The sequence below is a fragment of the Aspergillus campestris genome (assembly GCF_002847485.1).
Source record: "Aspergillus campestris IBT 28561 chromosome Unknown P168scaffold_13, whole genome shotgun sequence".
NCBI lineage: Eukaryota > Fungi > Ascomycota > Eurotiomycetes > Eurotiales > Aspergillaceae > Aspergillus > Aspergillus campestris.
The window spans coordinates 745,223-759,592 of NW_020194348.1; the positions used below are offsets into that span (position 1 = coordinate 745,223).

Consider the following 14,370-nt stretch of genomic DNA (forward strand, 5'->3'; position numbering starts at 1 on the left):
TTGCGTAACAACAACCTTCAAACGCTTCTTGGTTATATACTATGCACTCGGGCGGAGATTGAGTAGAGTAATCCAACACCATCCCATAAATGTAGAATAAGAAAAGAAGACAGCCACCCCATTCTATCTGCGGTAAGCATGAATCTCCATAGACCTGCGTATATAGCTCATATCAATCGTGTTACTCAACAGATACTTCTATATCCTGGTGTTCTAGGTTCATTCACCCAATGCCCAAATCTTAACGCTCCCATCATCAGCCGTAGAAATCAAAACCTCTTCATCTTGACCCTCCGCACGGCCTCGGTCAGCGCGCTTCGCCCACGCAACATGGTTGATCTCGTAGACGCCGTGCGCGCCGTCCTGGATCACAATCGCCGTCCACTCCGTGCGAGGCCCAGGGGCAACTCCATCGCTGGGAGCAGTACCGGCATCATCGGATGTCGGCGCATCAGTCACAAACCGCTCTTCGTAGACGACGATACGGCCGTCCGCGCCAGCCGACGCCAACAGACCAGTCCGCTTGCTCCACGCCACGGCGTACACAGAGAGATCGTGCATCCGCGGAAGCACCGTGTCCGCCTCCCACGTCTCGTCTGTCCCCGTCGGGCGCAGAATGCTAGGCACGCCCGTCCCGCCGAACGGAGCTTGCTGCTGCGATTCTTTCGGCTGGCGGCGCCAGATACGGACCGTGCGGTCATCGGAGCAAGAAGCAAGACGGGGCCCGGACAGCGCGTGTCTCTCTTTCCACTGCGCGGCCAGCGCATCGTCCGCCCCCCGCGGCACATTCTCCACAGCCTCCCAGTCCAAAAACCACACCGTCCCCTCATGCCCCCGAATACAAGCCACCTGGCCCCAATCGTCGATATCCTCCCTCCACAACCGGATCGTGTCGTCGTAGCTAGCGCTCGCAAGACACTCCTCTGCAGGATGCCACGCCACGCACTTCACGTCCCCCTCGTGCTCCTGCATCACAGCCACCGTCTCGAAATTGTTGTCCCCGTCGTCCAGGTCCTCCCAGATCCAGATCGACTTGTCGCGCGAACATGTAGCAAGCAACATCCCGGACGGGGACCACGACACGGATTTGACTTCGCTGTCGTGGCCGTCGAGGAGGACCGCGAAGCGCCATTCTTCTTCGTCGTCGTCTGCTCCCTCGGGCTTCTTCTCCACTCCATCATCTCCATCACCATTGGGCGTCTCCGACCCAGCATCACCGTCACCCCCAGCCTGTCCATACGCATCCCACCGTCTCCAGATCCCAACCGTCGCGTCGAAACTCCCCGTAGCGAGCACAGACTCGCCGCTAACGTGCGGTTTCCACGCGCTGGTCCGGACGCTGCGCTTGTGTCCGCCGGAGATGGTCGACAGGAGACGGAAGTTCGTGAGCGAGTACACGTGCACGGTCTTGTCGCTGCTGCAGGTTGCGATGATCGGGAGGGTCGGGTGCGGGGCTGTTAGCCAGGCGCGTTCGAGGGAGGGAGGTGTCACGTTTGATAAGAGGGTTAAGTTGGTTCTTGGTGCCATGGTGGTGGATTGGTCTTCTTCCGCTTAGGGAAATTGGAGAGGGAAAGAAGTAGAGGAAGAGAAAAGGGAGGATAAGGGTTGTCTAGATATGCTCTTTTCTTGTTGGACGCTTATCTCTTGAATTGAAAGAATTGCGGTGCTCACTCTATCTGGTGGGGTTGTGGGAGGGGGAAAGAAATTCCGGAGCTGGTGCGGAACTGAGTAATGAGGAAAGGTACGATGACATCATGCAGGTACATTCACCTATACTTATAGGTGGTGATATTACAGATGAGACGATTGGAGAAATGCAGCTTTGGCTGTAAGGAACTCAAAACTACCATTGGCATTATTCAGCGGAAGTACTCAATGGCGTCGCAAATTGAAACAACCTGATCCCATACACGCGATACGTTGGCTGTATCTTCAAACAATCAGAGACAGACACAACACCGTTATAAACAATAAGCCAACATGATATATGCTAGTATAGTAATTAAAAAGCCTCCCTAAGTACCTAAGAGTCCACCAACCACATCACGCACCAGGCGCCGGGGAAACTCCATCACCCAGCACCCGCCCATACACCATGCCATGGCAGAGCCAGTCTACTTCGCGCACTTTCTCCAACTGCTCAGTCAGCTTCCCAACCTCACTGACGAATTCTGGCATCCCTGCTCCTGCCAAGCTCTGACTGGCAGTGGTTGTCGCTCGCACCCGTTCGCTGGCACTCGACGCGTTGAGTCGAGACAGGACATGCGTGCGCAGACGGGACAGGATGAGTCGTGCAACGGGGTCATTGAAGCTGGAAGCGTTCCCCGCAAAGGCACTCGGGCCGGCATGGCTGCTCGGATCCGCCGACGCTGGATCTTGCCTAGCCCCTTCACTCGGCACCTCGACAGAAACCTGCGCGGCCGTGGAGGGGTCGGTCACGGCACAAGCCGCGGCAACGGGCGCTAAAACTCGCCGGATGGTCGCCGCAAGTTGAGCACTCGCGCTCGGTGGCATCGGATGGGTGGACTCCAAGATCGACTGGATACGGTCGGGTCGGACATCGTTGAAATCCAGGGATAATATCCGGTCAGCCTCGGCCTTCCAGTGTGACCGCACATCCCTCTTGAGCAGGTTCTTGGCGGTCAGAAGAATGGAGGCCGTGGCAACAATCCGGTATGCCTGCGCGTGCAGCTGCCGCAAGCGCATGCGATCCAGCTCGAGGGTCTCGGGGATGAGATCGTCAGACACCGGTGCATTGCTCAGGACGAGATCCACAAGGCCGTGGGCATAGATCTTCGCCGCAGGCGGTTGAGGCTCCCCGTTGATATTTTCTGGGTCCCGTTTGCGCAACTCGTCCACAATGATTTTGCGATGCGTCCGCCAAAAGCGTCGGCTCTTCCCCAGGGTCATCGATCCATCTTGGAGACCCTTTTCGAATGTCCTCTGTTCGTAGCCAGGCGCCTCCTGGATGAGTTGGGGCGCAGCGACCTGGATCATGAAGTTCGTGTGATCCAGCGACAGAAGGTCAATAATCCCCATGAGCCTTGCCAGCCGGTCGATGGCGTCTCCGGATTGGTCCTCGGCAAACTCTTTGAGCACGGGGTCGCGGTAAGGCGCGCAAAGCTTCGGGAGGATGGTGTTCATGAAATCGTAGAAACTCTCATAGGAAAAGGCGCCAGCCCTGCATTGGCTCTCCACCAGCTTCGGATCAAGTACTTCGCTGATCAGGATGTAGAGGGAATTCCCGGGGCGAAGTGAGCGTAGCAATCGATCCTGGATTACAGTGGCCATCGCCACAGTCCAATTGGTCCCCATGCCAGCATCGACATCCCTCCGCATCATGTCGCATATGTGCGACATGACCTGCTTGCGTGGCTCCGTGTATTGCGTTTCTTCGAGCTTGAACTCCTTGTTGATGAGAAGTTCATGGACCAACGCTCTGTTTTCCGGAAGAGCAGTCAGTATACGGGTGAACCGCTCGTGTGGGGATATCCGCTGTCGGTCCAGCTCTTGCAACGCAGCACTATCCACATTATTGAATGTTTCGCTGATCGGCGAGGCCACGCTGTCGGTCAGCGCCTCGGTCGACGCCGGGGCAACTTCCGCGGATCGTGGAATCGCCCGTTTGGAAGCATTGCGCTTCTTCTCTCGCTTGGCTTTCTTCAGAGCGCCCCGGACCATTTGCATCGCACGGTCGGAGCCGGCCAGCCGTTTCAACCGGGCCAAAAGCAGGATCTGGTTCTGTCGGATACCTTGCCAATAATCATCGGCCGCGCCACCGGCCCGGTCATCTTTGACCGTTTGCCAGATGAGCTCCAGTTCGACGAACTGCGCTAACATGATCTCCACCAAGACGCTAGAGTCATGAGTCTTCCAGGCGTGAAAAGCAGAAAAGAAGACATTGTAAGCCTCCCCAAGCGTCTGGAGCTCGGTCGAGACGGCCACGGATTGGTAGTGGCCGGACGTGAGCAACGGCATGACTTGCTCAAATGCTCCAAGCAACTCGCGAGCCTTGGCGATCAGGTCCTGCTCCTGTTCGCCGTTGCTACTCAGAACTTCGGTGGGGTGCGTGACAATCAAATAGCTGCTGAGGAATGTCCGGACGGCACCCCTCCCGCCCATGGTCCCGCTTTCCATATCCTGCAGCCCGCAAAGCTGGAGGACCCGGGCGGTGGTGGCCAGGACTCCTTCATCGGAAAGGAGAGCTCCTACATCCTCAAATGACATGTCACGGATTCGGTCCAGCGTCAAGTTCAGACCCCGGAACTGCCCCATGACCATCCTGGCGTAGTGCGCCCTCCACACTCTCTGGATCGTCCTGGCGGCCGCATCCTGGGTGAGTGACCTGGTCACCGCCTTGGTCATCTTCTTCTCCTCGGTAGCCGGCAGACTACTGGTGCGGGTACGACGGTGGCTCTGGTGGTAAAGCACACGCCTCTTCTCGGCTTCGGCGAACTTCTCCGCCATCTCCAGGCGCAGGCGAGCGTGTTCCGCTGCCTTTTTCTCCCGATTATCCTCGGCTTTCTGCTTCGCCCGACGGACTTCCTCCTCGCACTTGGCAGTAATCTCTGCCAGTAATCGCTCCCGAGCTTGGTGGGCCGCCAATGCTCTCTCTTCCCGCTGTAGGTTCTTCGTAGCAGCCTTTGTGAGGGCAGCGCGCAACCTCACCTTCTCGGCATGCAAGGCACGGTCAGCAAACCTCGCTTTCCGGCTTTCCAAGATGGAGGTCCGCCGGAGGTGTTGCGCGATGTGGTCGGTAGGGGACGCGCCATGGGAAGACGCGTTCGAATGATGGGAATGCAGGGATGAAATCGAGCTGCGACGAGAGGATGCAGCAGAGGATCGCCGGGCGACACTCGACTTGCGCGAGAAACGGGCGGCTAGGTGGACTGGTAGGCTGAGAGGCAGAGTCGGTTCATCCGACAGCATTTCCACGTCTGGTTCCGTCAAGGGATCGGTCGCGATGGCCGGACCAGCATCGGGCAGCTGGATCTCAATGTCTGAGTTGCGACGGATCATAGTCTAGCGTTCTGGAGGTGCTTTCTTGTTGTGGCGGGCGCCCAGCGTAAGGGGTTTCGGACAAAGGAGGGGAAGTTCGCGATGGTGTCACTACCGCGAAAGCCAGAATATACGTATTGTTCAGGGGGCGGGAGAAGATCGAGTAGGCGAATTCCAATCAAACGAACGAACGGGTCTCTTCTATATTAGTGACCTAGCTTCGCATCCATGAATGTGTGGTGGGGGATGAAGGGGCGCAGGCAACTCCTTCAGTAAGAGGACGAGGATTGAATCATAGGGTCGGCGGGGAGATCCGTGCTTCGTTTCAGAAGAAAGAGGTGGAAAGTGATAGGTAGGAAGTAAGAGTAAGGCCACACAAGATCCCCAACGGGTTCTTTCTTCTCGGGAATGTCTTCTATTGTAGATATATGGGTTCCATCAACGCAACCAGAGATCGACCTTCCCCTTCCCTTCCGACTAATCTCCGAAGAAGGTAATCGAAGGTCCAAAGAATGAGAAAGAAAAGGGAAAACCCGCAACCGGAGAGACGCTTAGATAAGCGTTGATCAGCATGTACTTGATCAGTATAGAAAGTATTCACATTCGTACTCCGGACTAGGTCAATATATACTCTTTTTCAGTTGTCTGGTTTTTAGGTTTGTTATTCTTATTTTTATTTTATTTTATCCTATCTGTCCAATCCAACAAGCCACGGCCCAGACGGTCTGACTTATGAGGCAACCACTTAAGCCATCCTTAACCTTATATGAGGGATCCCGTTATACAAAGGTGGAGACCTGGAGGAACAAGATCAACCGAAGATGAGGGGAGTCTGTAAGAATAAAGTCGTGAGAATGTCTTGCTTAGCTCTGCGGTGACGCTAGAGGCGTTCCTGTCGACATGGACCACGGATTCGTCCAAAGTTACATGCCAATGCCATAAGTCTAGAATGATGGATGGTCCATGAACACATAAGCACCACACAGGCAGTATCTCGGGCTGAACCTGTCAGCCTCGCTTCTCCTGGCCGTGGGTATCATTGTAGTTCCAAGTGTGCCGGCCCTTGGGCTGGATGCAAGTTATGTTTTCGAAAGCTTTCACTTTCCCCCATTTCATGTCTGGTCATCACCGGCCGGTGATGGACGACAGTTAATGCCCTCGAGACCATCTGAAGGATCGAGTGAGGAATCCGTGCAGGAGAGGTTTTCTTGCGCCTGATTATCAGCACGCAGGCTTCCATCAAGTACAATCTGCTCGGTTACCGGTGTCCAAAGATATCAATACTCTCGTCGTCGTCGTCGTCATCGTCGTCGTCCACGGCTTTGTCATCTTCAGTATCACTTGCCTCGGATATATCGGTCTCCTCTCTCCCCCCGTCGCTATCGACTTCCGAAGTTCTGTCGGCTGTCTCATCTCGACTGAGGAATCCATATTTGTATTTGAATCTCGTGCCCCAGAAACGGAGCTCACCGGTGTCGTCTTTCTCGGCGTCGTTGGAAGATCGTCTCCCAAAGATGGACGCTGATTTTGGTCTCTCTGATTCACGTTCGGGAGGGATGCCAAAGTAGTTGCTGATTACGGGCGAAACGGCTCGGTCCCGGGTAAGGCTATAAGAGGCGAACTGCCCACTCGGCTCAGCGGATAAGGGAGCACTGGATCGTTGTTCCGGACTAGCTCCAGGGACAGGGCTAGTACTAAGCCGGGACGGTGTCAAGCTTGGTGAACCGGCTTGACCGGCATCGACCGGGGAACTGGCTTGCAAATTTGATAGATTGGCACTCTCGACTTCCTGTTCAGAAGACTCAAGGGCGTCTCCATGTAATAGTCGAATTTGGGCGGTGTTGTAAGATTCACACCTAAACACTCGTCAGCCAGGTTCAATGCCTAAGGATGTCAAAGTTGACTTACATATCACACTTGAGACCCAACCAATGATACTTCACGACAGATTTCGCACTGCAGTCATTGCAATATATGATGGCGCTCGTGTCTTTGAACTCGGCAGGCATCGGCTGGCTTTCAATCGTGCGGTCTAGATTCCGAAACGTGGACTCCATGTTGGTGATTGTTTTGCTGCATATCGGGCAACGGTAGGAAGATTTCGAGTGCTCAGAGAGACATTTCTGATGAATGCTATGGCCGCATCGCATGAAGACCACCGTCTCGGGAGACGTAAACATGTAATCTCCACAAATTGGACAGTCACATTGGGTTGAGCGCTCAATGCATCGGTGAGTATTTTCAATCGATATTGGTAAACAGACACTGCACCTCTAAGGTTCTGTCAGCTTCAAACCAATTTCCCATTTCTTGATCCTTTGCTTGACAACTCACCTTGCAATGGAAGAAATCCTTTCCCAGGCCTTGTCCAATGCGGCAGATCCCGCAGTCATTGCAGTGGTATATGCTCTTGCTGCAGTCGTTATCCCAAAGTTTGCAGGTACTGCAGTAGTACAGTGCAGCTTGTACGCCACATTTTGTGCAATCCTGGGCGGCAGGCTGGGGGTGTCCACACAGCATGCATAACATATTTTCTGTTTTGGGTCGGTCGAGATGGTGATCTTCGAGACTATCGTGGCAAAATCGACAGGGGTACCATTTCTTGCAAGTGTAGCATTGAAGCTTAACGTTTCTCTTATAATGTTGACAGCCTAGGGAGGCATCTTCGAGTTCTTCGGTATCGGCATCATCGGCATCGTCCAGGGGATAGGCCGTTTCCACCTTAGGATAAAAAGTCGGCTTCAAGTCTTCTGCTGTCAAATGGTATATTATATCCTGTGGAGCGTCCGAAGCTTTAAGGGCTGGGTGTAGAGACGGTTGATCGAAGGGTTGGTGGCTCCCACAAGAGTGCGTAACACCGGGATACGCTGCGCTCCGTAGACCATATGGTGACTGCGCCCTTTGCGACTGTTCATCCCCATCAAAATCTCGAACAGCATTATAATTCTCCGTCATTAGTTCGTGGACCATACGTGCTTTCGCAGCGCTGCTGGAGTGTAGGTCTCGAATGGCGTGTATTCTGCTTCTCAAAGCACCCATCCCATCATCCTCTGGAAGAAGATAATGGCCACTGTTGTTGCTATCTCCATAACGACCGTCTGACCGAGTCCCCGCTCTTTCCATCGTTGCATCGGTCTGTCGGGGCGCATTTCGCATGGAGGCGGGGATATCGATGTCATGGTCTAGTCTTGTCGAAACATTCGGGTGTGTCGCATCTGAAAAGCCGTCAAAAGGTTGAGCAGACGCATGGTCAAACACACCCTCGGTATTTGTAAATGCCGAAGACCTTTCGGTGTCATGATCCGGTCGGTTGTTCGGATTGAACCGCGGCGAGGTGACCAAGCGGTAAGCGCCATCTTCGGATCCCGCATCACCTTGGCGCTGGCCTATGATCGGGATCTCCTCTTGTCTGGTGTTCGAGGCCATGTCAGTCATGTCCTTAGCCTCATTGTTATCATAGATATGCGCCGAGGAGTGGTCGGTATCGATGCTCGAATGGGCGTCGGTTTGATCATGTTCCAAAGGCCGCGGGGAATCTGTTGGGTTCGATCGAACAGCAGGTTCGACTAGCAACGAGTTACTGGGCTCGCGCATGGACAGCTAGGGTGCACATTTGACGGGGAAAGGGGCACCGAGGGGTTGAAACTGGTCGAGAAGACTTCCCAACTATAAATAGGAGAGAGTGAAACCGATGGGTGGGATGATCGGAAGCCCACCAAAGGGCCGGAATGGGAACACTGAACCCTCGACATGTGACTCGATCAGACCCTCCGGCCTTGGCGAGCCCGAGGATTTGCGATTACTTCCATCATAATGTCTTTAATGAATTATAAGGTCGTGATTATAAGGCATTGGCTGCTACTAATTATGAACCAATCTGAAATTGACTATGCACTATAATCGAAGTCTTATCGCCCTAACAGACGGGCTCCAACTGGTTAAGAGAACATTAATTGATTGATGGATTCAACTGCTAGAAAGCCAATCAAGCATTCCTCGGGCGACTAGCAATAACCACACCCGGCCTATTTTCAACATACGGGAAAACACCATCCCAGCTGTCCATCATTAAGGTTAAGTAATATTTTAAAAATAGGGAGTAATACACGCCCGCGGCTACTCCTGATGATCTTCTTCTTCGTCATCCTCGCTGTTTGGGCATGCGAAATCATATGCGCGCTCAACAGCGTCATCACGAATACCATCAAGTAAACAACATCGAAACTCCTCAAGGTCCAAATAGAGCTTCCGTGACGCATCGAAATTCGGAAAGCTACCCTGGCAGGATAGAGGGATTATATCGCCAGTATAAATAGGAGGCAAACGTCCGGTCAGCCCAGGGAACACACGCTAATGTTATTATAGTCAGCTTTGCTTGCAGTCATAGGGAAATCATAATGGGTGAAATACTCACAGCACGGCCTCTTCTATAAGGTTCAGAGTCCTTCAGAACCCAAAGTTCCAAATCAGCAGTAATTGGACCAATCCAATCCTCCACTTGCACCACATCATCAATCTCATGATGCAGTCTTTCAACCAGGGCGGAAATATCCCTGGCTCGGTCTCCCTGATAAACACGATTATCCGCCATCAGAATCTCGGTATGTTTCCTTCTTCCAAGCGGATTCCCGAAATCTTTCAGGACTTTAGCAGCATGGTCTCTGAAGGTTTCGCTCTTCTGTTGTTTCAAAAGCTGTTTCTTGTCTTCGTTGATATCCGCCAGGATGACAAGCTGGACTTCGCCACGACTATGTAAGAGCCATTGTTTCATATCCCGTACCAGATCGTCATGTGTTTCACTGAAGCCCGCTTCGAAAATGACGGTACGATAGCGGCAGTGGGTTTGTGGATCACGGAAAAAAAAAGTCTGATCGGGGGTCTTCTTTGATGCTTGCCGCTTGGTACCCTTACCTTTGATTTTGCCGCTAAGACGAAGTGAGGTAACCCCGACTTCGAGATTTCTTGCTTCTTCTGGTATCAGGATCTCATTTTTCAAATGGTTGAGACATGAAACTGCAAATATACCCAAGCTCTGATGAATGGAACTGGGCATTGCATAGATAAACAGGATATCTTGGTCGTCGATGTCGTATCTCACACCAGTCCTGTCAAGAAACTGGGTGACCTGTCCGAAGTGTCTCGATTTATGATCGACTTTGATTCCTATACTGGATTCACGATGTCGGCTTAAGAGATGGGCCTTGATTATTCTGATGGTCTCGTCCAGCTCCTGTTGGCCTTCGCTGTCGGGTTTGTGTGGTCCAGTAACAATTATAGGTGCTTTGGACGCCAAAGCTCGAGATCTTGAAGTAACCGACATATTGGGTGGTGCTGATAAACAGCGTGACAATGTGGACTTGGGAAGAGACATGACAGTCAATAATCATGATATACAAAGGTGGAAGGCACGATAGAGGCGGACTTGGTGTGAAAGTTTTGGAATGTAATCATATGACATTTAGAAGTGAGATCATATAGGGATCATTAGAAGATCATAATCCGCTTGTGACTTTGCTCTTGTAGGTTTTAGATATCTCCGACAAAATCTAGCAAACGCCTACAGACACACGCCAGAAAAAGAATCCATAGGAAGAGGGTAAAAGATATGACTCATGAGAGTACATGAGAAGATGATAATCAAGTAGGAGTCTGTGGTTGCAATCTTGCAGATGAGGGATGGTGAGTCTAGTAGATAGATAGTCTTCGTAAAGAGAAACAGAAGATTGCAGTGAAGCGCTAGACCATACCCAGAAGAGCAAGAGATGAATAATAAACCTCATGATAAAAACTCTGGCAAACAGAATAAAAGTTAGCTGAATACTGCAGAATAATCATAATAGTCAAGACTCAAGGGGTGCTTTGAAGTGGTACTGGTATATATATATAATACTCCGTACATATAGTTATATAGCAGATGGTTTACTTAGAGCAAGCGATAACTAGTTAACTGTTTTATCCTGTTTATCCATGTCTGATGTTACCACTTACAAGTTACTAGCACTGATGGTGGCTCTGTGATATTACAAGGTGGGATAATTCAGTGAATAAATGAGACTATGGGTTCTTTACTGTCTATTTCCCATGAGTCAATGATGTTCATCAAGTTCTGGTGTTTGTACTTTGTAGTGGTCAGAATGTTATCTGATAATCTAATTCTTATTCTAATATTTTGCAAGCAGTAAGCCTCCTAGAATAAAATCATGTCACAATATAAGAAGTGCATAAAAGGGTACCCACAGAGCTCAGAAGCGCCTAGATATCTTTTATAGCCGAGTGGTATCCTTTTCCACAGACAACAACCCCGATGTCCCTTCCTCTAGTGATACACCTAGAGATTCTTCGAGTATCGATTATGGGAATTTGGTGATCGGCGTCAAGAACTCCGCCTGCACCGTGGAGGAAGCCGGGAAGTCTCGGTATAACGATGCGCACCGTCTACTCATAGTCCAAATTGTCGTGATAAACTATTGACATGGCGGCTACAAGAGTCTATTACTTTTGACTAAACACTCCTTCTTTATACTAGCTGTGATGCATCTTTAATTTTATATACTTGATTTGCACCGCCGGGCAATCTACTCTTGTCAATGTACTTGTAACTCCTCAAGCCCGAAAATCCTCCCCGATCTTTGCAAGAATCCCATCAACATCAGTTTCCGTAACTGACTGCGCATGTTCCAGCGTCTCGCGATGCTTGACACTTCGAATACTCAACTTGGCATCGAAATCACGCGGGCTAGAGGTGAAAGCGTGATCGATATCCCAAAGTGTCACCTTCCGCTCACCATGTGCAAATTCATACCCCCATAGCATTCGGGCAATGTTGATGAACAAACTATCCATACCGATGAACTTACCCGGGCATACGCGCGGGCCATAACCAAAGGCCGCACTATTGGGAAGCTCCGGGTTCTCCAGCCACCGCTCCGGAAGGAAGTCGCGGGCATTTTGATAGATGCCCTCATCGAAGCCGATGGCCCATGCATTGGCGAATAGCATCGTGCCCTTGGGAATGCGATAGCCACAGTACTCATCGTCATCGGTGGTGCTGTGTGGAAAACCGAGAGCTAGCACGGCTTGCCAGCGGCAGCATTCATTCACGATACCGTTGATATAGGGGAGGGAAGGCTTATCGGAAAAGGAGGGAAGACGGTCGGAGCCGACGACTTGATCAATTTCGGCTTGTGCCTTGGCCAAGCTTTCCGGGTGGAGGAGCATGGCTTTCACGAAGACACGTAGGATGGAAGGAATAGTTTCGACAGCGGCTTGCAGAGCGGTTCCAAAGAGCATGGAGAGCCCGTCAGTCGACATGTTCTTTGCTTGAGGACGAGTGAGACTGTGTTTGACCCAGTTCCATGATGAGGTGGACTGGGCTTTGAGTAGGTTTCTGGAGTAGAATGAGGTTGCTTCAGTGTAGTATTTTTTGCCGAAGGCCTTCCAGGGTGCAAGGAATCCCAAAATGTAGTCGAGGATCGGGAAGATCTCGACCAGTGCAAAGTGGAAATCTGCCACAATCACGTCCACCAGCCGGTAGGCCAGTTGTTCAGCTTCATGGAACTCGGCCTCGTCATCGTGGGTAAGTCGACGCCCGTAGCCTAGGGCATTGGTCACGCTGGCGCCGTACCGGCGGAAGCTCGCTGAGAAGTCGTCCGATGAGAGGAAATCGATCATCACCTGGAGGCTTTCAACCTCCTCTAGCGGTCAGTACTTGCGGGAGGCATTTTCCGTGGTCAGGGATGCGAGGATGCGTCTGTGGGCCTGCCATTGCTTGCCAGAGGGCATCAACGCGATGTGTAGGCCTTTAGTGGCGTACCTACCCGCAACCACAATGTCGGGACGGCTGTTGTAGAGAGGACCTTTCCGCACCATCAGATCCTGGCAAACATCGTCCGAGGCGATGCTGATCATGAGTCTGTTGCCGGATTGGAATCTGACCAGGGGCCCATATTTTTGGTGCCATTCAGATAATGCGTCGGGTAGAGGCTTTGAGAGAAGCTGATGGATGTTTCCAATGATCGGAAGCGGACACGGGCCGGGGGGGAGTGGTTTGTTGGCTGCCTTGCGGAGATATAATCCACCCAGGAAGAGACATGCGCACAGCGACAAAAGATACAGCGAGGAGCGCGAGGTATCTTTCACAAGACCAGACACCAGGCCTGGGGAATCCGCTGGATTATCGGATATACCGATATTGAACATATCCATGAGTAATGCGGGTGATGTTGTTGGTTTTGGCACCAGTCCTGGCCTTGTTTAGGACGATCATCTTTGGCCATGTTTCTTTTATATCTGATTTCAACGTTTAGTATTGAAAGTGTCTCACAGTAGCATCTCACCTAGCCTTTTCTTTCCCTTCTTCTATGCTGCAGATCCAACTTCCCTGTTGGTGAGGGCCCCACAGCGACATTTCAGCCACTATGGAGCATGTCTTCAGCTCCTGGTCAGGACCCCACTGCATGTATAGTCCACGAGGCACTAGTGTGAGTATAGTACCAGATCAAGGATCCATAGTGAGGTTGCAAAAGTTTTGAATATGAACGGATGTGTTCGGCGTTCGAAGGGGCAGTTGCCAAGGCTGGTTGCGTCTGAAGAAACTTACGACGGTTGAATCTATGATCGTGGGGGCTATCGCCGGCAGCGCAACAGTCCTGCTTACTAGCCCTATCTCAATAACGTGTAAAACCATGCTAAGATACCCATCTTCCTCTTCAGTACAGAGTAACAGTATCTAAGCCTTCCATGCCTAATATCTTGTAATTACCACACCGACACTTCTGCCCCTGTGGAGTATATCTCTGTCAGGACCCCACTGCGTATGTGGGTGCAGGTCAGCTAACCCCCCCCCCCCCCCCGCCCCCGCATGACTCGCCCCGTAGTAATGAGGTCGCTAATTCACGTCATGTTGGCACATATGTCGAGCAGTTGGGGCTCAACTTTTTGCGACTGTTGGATCGCTGGAAATAATTTAGCATTTTAGGGGTGCCTCGTCGACTCGAGTAGTCCTGATACATGCCGCTGTGACCGATGGTGCTTCGTCGCTGCCTGGTAGGGCGCCTCCGAGCAGATCTTGGACCGGAGACTGCTCCACATGGCGAAGTTGGAGACCCAGCAAGATTTCGAAAGAACTAAAGCCCGATGACATAGCCTGGACCGCAAAACCCGACCCATTCCAGCCTAAGCCTCGGGTGCGTCAGTGGCGGCTTCTCGTAAATGCCGAAGGAACTAAACACTGAACCAACCTTTCAGCCAAACCGTTGGACCATGCGGCCGTGACAGGGGCCTTGACATGCTTCACGTCGAGCTTATGGAGTTGATTCTGGAACCAGGTACCTGTAAAATATATAGGTACCGTTGTCCGTATACACTGCCGCT

At 51.8% G+C, this 14,370-nt stretch overlaps 5 protein-coding genes across 5 annotated transcripts; all 5 read right to left on the minus strand.

Annotated features, from left to right (window-relative positions):
• Nucleotides 1-6: 6 nt before the first annotated feature.
• On the minus strand, nucleotides 7-1,771 carry cia1 (iron-sulfur cluster assembly protein CIA1). Its single transcript, XM_024839646.1, has one exon. The coding sequence runs from the start codon at nucleotides 1,525-1,527 to the stop codon at nucleotides 220-222; it is 1,308 nt and encodes a 435-aa protein (XP_024689534.1). The 5' UTR covers nucleotides 1,528-1,771; the 3' UTR covers nucleotides 7-219.
• Nucleotides 1,772-1,825: 54 nt separating this feature from the next.
• Nucleotides 1,826-5,464, minus strand: P168DRAFT_293324 (IQ calmodulin-binding motif domain protein). The gene has a single exon (XM_024837789.1). The coding sequence runs from the start codon at nucleotides 5,017-5,019 to the stop codon at nucleotides 2,044-2,046; it is 2,976 nt and encodes a 991-aa protein (XP_024689535.1). The 5' UTR covers nucleotides 5,020-5,464; the 3' UTR covers nucleotides 1,826-2,043.
• Nucleotides 5,465-6,256: 792 nt separating this feature from the next.
• Nucleotides 6,257-8,424, minus strand: P168DRAFT_242953 (RING finger and CHY zinc finger domain-containing protein; the record flags this gene model as incomplete). The annotated part of the gene is made up of 3 exons (XM_024833832.1): nucleotides 6,257-6,854; nucleotides 6,907-7,271; nucleotides 7,333-8,424. 3 exons carry the CDS (start codon nucleotides 8,422-8,424, stop codon nucleotides 6,257-6,259), a joined length of 2,055 nt encoding a protein of 684 aa, XP_024689536.1.
• Nucleotides 8,425-8,902: 478 nt separating this feature from the next.
• Nucleotides 8,903-10,666, minus strand: P168DRAFT_293326 (uncharacterized protein). The gene is made up of 2 exons (XM_024837790.1): nucleotides 9,413-10,666; nucleotides 8,903-9,348 (listed from the first exon to the last, which is right to left on the minus strand). Exons 1-2 carry the CDS (start codon nucleotides 10,316-10,318, stop codon nucleotides 9,115-9,117), a joined length of 1,140 nt encoding a protein of 379 aa, XP_024689537.1. The 5' UTR covers nucleotides 10,319-10,666; the 3' UTR covers nucleotides 8,903-9,114.
• Nucleotides 10,667-11,576: 910 nt separating this feature from the next.
• Nucleotides 11,577-13,274, minus strand: P168DRAFT_313258 (cytochrome P450; the record flags this gene model as incomplete). Its single annotated transcript, XM_024839647.1, has 3 exons — nucleotides 11,577-12,692; nucleotides 12,816-13,166; nucleotides 13,259-13,274. 3 exons carry the CDS (start codon nucleotides 13,272-13,274, stop codon nucleotides 11,602-11,604), a joined length of 1,458 nt encoding a protein of 485 aa, XP_024689538.1. The 3' UTR covers nucleotides 11,577-11,601.
• Between the last annotated feature and the right edge of the window lie 1,096 nt (nucleotides 13,275-14,370).